The 7500-nt window shown below is 44.4% G+C and overlaps 3 protein-coding genes and 1 long non-coding RNA gene across 4 annotated transcripts in view; 1 reads left to right on the top strand and 3 right to left on the bottom strand.

Annotated features, from left to right (window-relative positions):
• Nucleotides 1-3679, top strand: part of apmap (adipocyte plasma membrane associated protein) — an 11999-nt gene extending 8320 nt beyond the window's left edge. The window contains exons 8-9 of the mRNA XM_069177278.1: nt 1853-2045; nt 2317-3679. Of these exons, the coding sequence (XP_069033379.1) occupies nt 1853-2045; nt 2317-2526 (403 nt within the window). The 3' untranslated portion in view covers nt 2527-3679. The remainder of the gene's footprint in view (nt 1-1852; nt 2046-2316) is intronic.
• On the bottom strand, nt 641-1259 carry LOC138215226 (uncharacterized). The gene is made up of 3 exons (XR_011179712.1): nt 1162-1259; nt 771-905; nt 641-696 (listed from the first exon to the last, which is right to left on the bottom strand). It is a non-coding gene; the product is annotated as an uncharacterized lncRNA (long non-coding RNA).
• A 55-nt stretch (nt 3680-3734) lies between the features above and the next one.
• On the bottom strand, nt 3735-6919 carry LOC138215225 (cystatin-F). Its single transcript, XM_069177280.1, has 4 exons — nt 6759-6919; nt 4474-4640; nt 4210-4332; nt 3735-3984 (listed from the first exon to the last, which is right to left on the bottom strand). Exons 1-4 carry the CDS (start codon nt 6805-6807, stop codon nt 3907-3909), a joined length of 417 nt encoding a protein of 138 aa, XP_069033381.1. The 5' UTR covers nt 6808-6919; the 3' UTR covers nt 3735-3906.
• Nucleotides 6920-7353: 434 nt separating this feature from the next.
• Nucleotides 7354-7500, bottom strand: part of LOC138215224 (synapse differentiation-inducing gene protein 1) — a 6820-nt gene continuing 6673 nt past the window's right edge. The window contains 1 exon segment of the mRNA XM_069177279.1: nt 7354-7500. This exon segment is cut by the window's right edge and continues 1746 nt beyond it. The gene's annotated coding sequence lies outside the window, so the exon portion shown is untranslated.

The following is a 7500-nucleotide window of genomic DNA, read 5'->3' as shown; positions in this document are numbered from 1 at the left end:
AACACCTGGAACACCTGGAACACTGAAAACACCTGGAACAGCTGAAAACACCTGAAACACTGAAAACACCTGGAACACCTGAAACATTGAAAACACCTGAAACACTGAAAACACCTGGAACACCTGAAAACACCTGAAACACTGAAAACACCTGGAACACCTGAAACACATGAAACACTGAAAACACCAGAAACACTAAAAACACCTGGAACACCAGGACCACTGAAAACACCTGGAACACAGAAAACACCTGAAACACTGAAAACACCTGGAACAGCTGAAAACACCTAAAACACTGAAAACACCTGGAACACCTGAAACATTGAAAGCGCATGGAACACATGAAACACTGAAAACACCTGGAACACTGAAAACACCTGGAACAGCTGAAAACACCTGAAACACTGAAAACACCTGGAACACCTGAAACATTGAAAACACCTGAAACACTGAAAACACCTGGAACACCTGAAACACTGAAAACACCTGGAACAGCTGAAAACACCTGAAACACTGAAAACACCTGGAACACCTGAAACATTGAAAACACCTGAAACACTGAAAACACCTGGAACACCTGAAAACACCTGAAACACTGAAAACACCTGGAACAGCTGAAAACACCTGAAACACTGAAAACACCTGGAACACCTGAAACATTGAAAACACCTGAAACACTGAAAACACCTGGAACACCTGAAAACACCTGAAACACTGAAAACACCTGGAACACCTGAAACACTGAAAACACCTGGAACACCTGAAAACACCTGAAACACTGAAAACACCTGGAACACCTGAAACATTGAAAGCGCATGGAACACATGAAACACTGAAAACACCTGGAACATTGAAAACACCTGGAACACTGAAAACACCTGGAACACTGAAAACACCTGGAACACCTGAAAACACCTGAAACACTGAAAACACCTGGAACAGCTGAAAACACCTGAAACACTGAAAACACCTGGAACACCTGAAACATTGAAAACACCTGAAACACTGAAAACACCTGGAACACCTGAAAACACCTGAAACACTGAAAACACCTGGAACACCTGAAACACTGAAAACACCTGAAACACTGAAAACACCTGAAACATTGAAAACACCTGGAACACCTGAAAACACCTGAAACACTGAAAACACCTGGAACACCTGAAACATTGAAAGCGCATGGAACACATGAAACACTGAAAACACCTGGAACATTGAAAACACCTGGAACACTGAAAACACCTGGAACACTGAAAACACCTGGAACACCTGAAACATTGAAAGCGCATGGAACACATGAAACACTGAAAACACCTGGAACACTGAAAACACCGAAAACACCTGGAACACTGAAAACACCTGAAACACTGAAAACACCTGAAACACCTGGAACAGCTGGAAACACTGAAAACACCTGGAACACCTGAAACACATGAAACACTGAAAACACCAGAAACACTAAAAACACCTGGAACACCAGGACCACTGAAAACACCTGGAACACTGAAAACACCTGCAACACTGAAAACACCTGAAACACCTGGAACACCTGAAACACCTATACCTGCAGGGCATATTAATAATGATAATTAATCACACTGTTTCATGTGTGATGAACATTACACAACCCTCTGATGGAGGACCCTGTCACTGAGTCTGGATCTCTGTTGCCATGGAAACAGGCATCCTGAGAGCATTTTACCCACATCAAGTGTGTGTGCGTTTGCCGTGGGAGGTGTTGTTGTTGGTTTATTTTAATTCTTCCTGCTCTGGTGATGAAGACTCTGTTGAAGGTTAGAAATCAGGTGTCAGCAGATCAGTAACGTCATGAGTGTGTCTCCGTGTCTCTCAGAGTCCACGTTGCTGGGCTGAATAAAGGTGGGATGGACACCTTCATGGACAACCTGCCTGGTTTCCCTGACAACATCCGTCCCAGCTCCAGCGGAGGTTACTGGGTCGCCATGTCAGCGGTGCGACCGAACCCGGGCTTCTCCATGCTGGACTTCCTGTCCCAGAGACCCTGGATCAAAAAGCTCATATTCAAGGTAAGAGGACAGACCATAACCAGGTGGACCCAGAACCAGGGACCGGACCCGTCCCAGACTTGTGTGTCTACAAAGTAACATGACTGTGATTGGTCCTGCTGCAGGGCCCCTCCCCCTGATACAGCGCGAGGTCATCGGACAAACAAAGTAGATTTCGTTCGGTCATAAATCATCTTCTATCTTCATCTTCTGTTCTGACCTGATCCTCCTCCTTCCTCCTGCTCCTCCTCTTCCTCCTGCTCCTCCTCCTCCTCCTCCTCCTTCTTCTCAGCTCTTCAGTCAGGAGGTTCTGATGAAGTTCGTTCCTCGGTACAGTTTGGTGGCGGAGCTCCATGACGGCGGCGTCTGTACGCGGAGTTTCCACGACCCGAACGGCGAGGTTGCGGCGTACGTCAGCGAGGCCCACGAGCACGACGGCAGCTTGTTCCTCGGTTCCTTCCGCTCGCCGTACGTCGCCAAGTTGGACCTCCGAGACCTGTGAGAGGATCCGATGAATGTCCGCTGCTCGTCTCCGCGATGCTCGAGGAGGCGGAGCTCGCTCAACACTTCGTAACTAAAGACTGGAAGATTAACACAGCTCCGACTTTTGTGGTCTCCAGAACGTTTGATCTGGCGCCACCTGCAGGTGATCGATGGAGCTTCCTGCCGTCACGAAGCGTCACTTAAACAAATCACTGAAACATTTACGAACACATTCAGGGACCGAATTTCTGCTCAGATTTCTTTTTCTTCACCGTTTCGTTCAATCGTTAAATCAGTTTTAAGTTCTTCGCATGGCTAAAGAGGGTGAGAGCCGTGAGACTCAACTTCTGGTCAAGTTTGTGTTTAACAACATTTAACGACTTCGTTCGTCGGAGCTCAATGGCTGAAAACAACAAAGTCTCACGCATCACATGCTAATTAACTTATGCGACACCCCTCCTGGCCCCGCCCCACCTAGCCCCGCCCCCTCTCCGGTCCCAACATGTAACACACCGCCGTGTCAGTTACTGCGTTTAGACAAGGTCGTGTTCACGAGAAGAGTTGGTATGAACGTCGCCCCCTGGTGGTGTTCACGCCGTTCCAACGTCTCCTGAAAGCTGCGAGTTGTGACGACGTTAGTTTTTCATTCGGTTCATTTATCGTGATTTCAGTCATTTCTTTCGTAGTTGAAAAATCATTCTGAGGAAAACGTTCCAACATCGTTACGTCTTTATATCTCCTGCATCATGTTACCCGCCTGCTAGCGGGCTAAACTGTTGCTGTCCATGTTGTTGTTGCCTCCTAGCTTTGATCGATCAGGACAGCAGCTCATCGATATTCTGTTTCATCTCATCTCGTTTGAAGTTATTGATTTATGTGACTTTATTGATTAATTTATTCTGAAAATATTTGCTGATTAATTTTCCGCTGCGGTAACGATCTGATCGATCACATTAAAAACTTTTTAGATGTTTGTTGTTTTTTGTGGTAAAAAGTTTTTGTGCCAAATTAATTTCAGATTTTATTTTGAAATTCTAATAACAAAGGTTTCCTTCGATCCGCTGCAGACTGAGCTGTCAGGTTAGTTTACATTCCCACTTCCTGTTTTATGCAGTGAGCGAAGCTGCCTTCCTGTCAGGCTGTTTCAGAATAAAAGCTGCTGATTGATCACATTGAGGTTTGGTCTCGTGTTTTTAGTTTCAGGAGGTTTTAGAGACAAACGGCGACAAACTTCAGAGTCTCGTTTTATTGATTCTTTTGATTTGTTTACACATTTTAAGAAGAAAAAACAGGTTGATTGATTTGATTGACTGATGTCTGAATTGATCAGGTCTGATGAGAGTCACATGTGACGTCGCCGTGGAGACCATGAGGAGGGCGGAGCAGGAAGCTGCCGGGCTCAGGGTTTACAAAATAAAGCGGTCTTGGTTTGTTTCTGCCAGGGGATCAGCCAGACATCAGCGTGACACTGCAGCGTCTGCACAAAACAAACAAACAAACAAACAAACAAACAACACACTTCAGTGACAGCACAGCTCAGAATAACATCTTCATGTTCCGGGTTTTATTTTTCCGCCCGTTTCTTTATAAAGATCAAAAAGCTGTCTGACCTTTGACCTCCTGACGGTCTGCTGCCTGCATGTCTGAGCATGTTCTCACCTGTAACCTGAGGAACACCTTCGTCCAATCAGACGAGACTCACCTGCTGCAGACGACCTGCAGGCTGCAGCTGGCAGCTCGACAGGTGCACGATGTTCACGTTTCGTTTACGACACACGGTCCTCGAAATGTTCAGATCTACGATGTACAGGATCCCTCTGACCACCTGAAACAAACAAACAAACAAGTAAACAAACACAAAGAGACACACAGCCTAACAAATAAACACAAACAAACAAACAAAATTCTAACAGGAAGTGTTTGCTCTCCTGGACAGTCTGTGACCTTTGACCCCGCAGGGTCGTACCTGCCGCTGCGCTCTGAGGATGGCGGAGGGCTTGAAGAGGAAGGCGTCGTTTGATTGGTTGTTGTAGAAGTAGGCGGCGTCCAGGACCACCTGGTGGAGGCTGCGGTCGCTGCTGCTGATGTTGGACGGAGCTCCTGGCACGAAGCGGCTGGTCGCAAGCCCCGCCCCTAGAGGAGAGGGGAGGGGCCAACAGAGTCAGGTTTCAATAAAACTCCTTCAAACAGATTCAATAAAGTTTCAAAGAGATAAAAACGGAGTTTCATGTTTAAGTCCAGCAGAAAGAAGAGACACACAACAACACAAAGACACACAACAACACAAAGACACACAACAACACAAAGACACACAACAACACAGACACAACACAGACAGACAACAACACAAAGACAGACAACAACACAAAGACACACAACAACACAGACACAACACAGACAGACAACAACACAAAGACACAACGCAAAGACACACAAAGACACACAACAACACAGACACACAACACAAAGACACACAACAACACAAAGACACACAACAACAGACACACAACACAAAGACACACAACAACACAGACACAACAACACAAAGACACACAACACAAAGACAACACAAAGACACAACAACACAAAGACACAACAACACAGACACGCAACAACACAAAGACACAACAACACAAAGACACAACAACACAAAGACACAACAACACAGACACAACAACACAGACACACAACAACACAGACACACAACACAAAGACACACAAAGACACACAACAACACAGACACACAACACAAAGACACACAACAACACAAAGACACACAACAACAGACACACAACACAAAGACACACAACAACACAGACACAACAACACAAAGACACACAACACAAAGACAACACAAAGACACAACAACACAAAGACACAACAACACAGACACGCAACAACACAAAGACACAACAACACAAAGACACAACAACACAAAAACACACAACAATACAAAGACACAACACAAAGACACACAACAACACAGACACACAACAACACAAAGACACAGCATAGACACACAACAACACAAAGACACACAACACAAAGACAACACAACGACACATAACAACACAACAACACAAAGACAAACACAAAGACACACAACAACACAAAGACAACAACACAAAAACACAACACAGACACACAACAACACAAAGACACACAACAACACAGACACACAACAACACAGACACACAACAACACAAAGACACAACGCAACGACACACAACAACACAAAGACACACAACAACACAGACACAACACAGACAGACAACAACACAAAGACAGACAACAACACAAAGACACAACAACACAGACACAACAACACAGACACACAACAACACAAAGACACACAACAACACAGACACACAACACAAAGACACACAAAGACACACAACAACACAGACACACAACACAAAGACACACAACAACACAAAGACACACAACAACAGACACACAACACAAAGACACACAACAACACAGACACAACAACACAAAGACACACAACACAAAGACAACACAAAGACACAACAACACAAAGACACAACAACACAGACACGCAACAACACAAAGACACAACAACACAAAGACACAACAACACAAAAACACACAACAACACAAAGACACAACACAAAGACACACAACAACACAGACACACAACAACACAAAGACACAGCACAGACACACAACAACACAAAGACACACAACACAAAGACAACACAACGACACATAACAACACAACAACACAAAGACAAACACAAAGACACACAACAACACAAAGACAACAACACAAAAACACAACACAGACACACAACAACACAAAGACACACAACAACACAAAGACACACAACACAAAGACACAACAACACAAAGACACACAACACAAAGACAACAACACAAAGACACGCAACAACACAAAGACACACAACAACACAAAGACACAACACAGACACACAACAACACAAAGACACACAACAACACAAAGACACAACACAGACACACAACAACACAAAGACACACAACAACACAGACACACAACAACACAAAGACACAACAACACAAAGACACACAACAACACAGACACACAACAACACAAAGACACACAAAGAGACATGTTTCTTCTGGCTGCCGTTTGTTTCTCTGAACCTGTGAATAGGAAGCTGCAGCTTTAACCTGCAGCAGGAAGTGAAGCGTGTTTAAGAGGATTTCAAGAGTTCAGCAGCCTGAAACACGACGAACACGTCGTCTTACCGAGAGCAGTCAGCACGCAGACCAGCAGCAGCCTCTTCACTCCCATCATGCACTGCTTCCTGAGGCGATGAGCACAGATCCTACCACGGCAGGAACAAACTCAAACCGGTCCAACTACCCCGCTGCAACTCGCTGACATCACTTCCTGTCAGGTAAATCACTTCCTGTTCCTGCTCAGAGAGTCAACCAATGGTTGGTCAGGACTTCCTGTCACTCACACTCTGTCTACTGATTGATTGATTGCTGCCCACCTTATTAAGATACAGACATACATAGAAGTTGATTTACGGGGATATAGAAATAAAGTCAAAACATTACTTTAATTATGTTCATTTTTCATTAACCAACTGTATTCATCATTTATTTATTGATTATTTTTGTCCTGTTTTGTCCTCCGCATTCACTCCTGTCCTGATTAAAGCAGCAGCTCCAAATTAACGGGTATCAATAACGCAGATGAAGAAAGCAAATAATAAATAATGTCTCCTTGCAGGATCAATAAAGTATATCTATCTATCTATGACATCACTACGATCAATAAACATCAGGTGTGTGTGTGAGCAGATGACCACTTTGACACACAAACAGGAAATGGTTCCGGAGACACAATGTTTAATTTTTCATCAGCGAGCATTCAAAGTCCAAAACAACCAATCACAGAGCAGCTTGCTTTGTTTTCCAGCTGAGCAGGAAGTATGTGTGTGTGTGTGTGTGTGTGTGTGTGTGTGTGTGTGTGTGTGTG

This window comes from Embiotoca jacksoni, unplaced genomic scaffold (assembly GCF_022577435.1).
Source record: "Embiotoca jacksoni isolate LCO1_2020_lvr unplaced genomic scaffold, fEmbJac1.0.p SCAF_70, whole genome shotgun sequence".
In the NCBI taxonomy this organism is placed as follows: domain Eukaryota; kingdom Metazoa; phylum Chordata; class Actinopteri; family Embiotocidae; genus Embiotoca; species Embiotoca jacksoni.
Note: the sequence above shows the minus strand (reverse complement) of the source record. Positions and strands in the feature narration are given on the sequence as shown.

What these genes read in the sequence shown, in the direction of transcription:
- LOC138215225 (XM_069177280.1), bottom strand. Translation starts at nt 6,807, where the DNA reads ATGATGGGAGTGAAGAGGCTGCTGCTGGTCTGCGTGCTGACTGCTCTC. An exon ending in CTGCGTGCTGACTGCTCTCG is followed by an intron (nt 4,641 to 6,758) that starts GTAAGACGACGT and finishes CCTCTCCTCTAG; the next exon opens with GGGCGGGGCTTGCGACCAGC. An exon ending in TCCTCAGAGCGCAGCGGCAG is followed by an intron (nt 4,333 to 4,473) that starts GTACGACCCTGC and finishes TGTTTGTTTCAG; the next exon opens with GTGGTCAGAGGGATCCTGTA.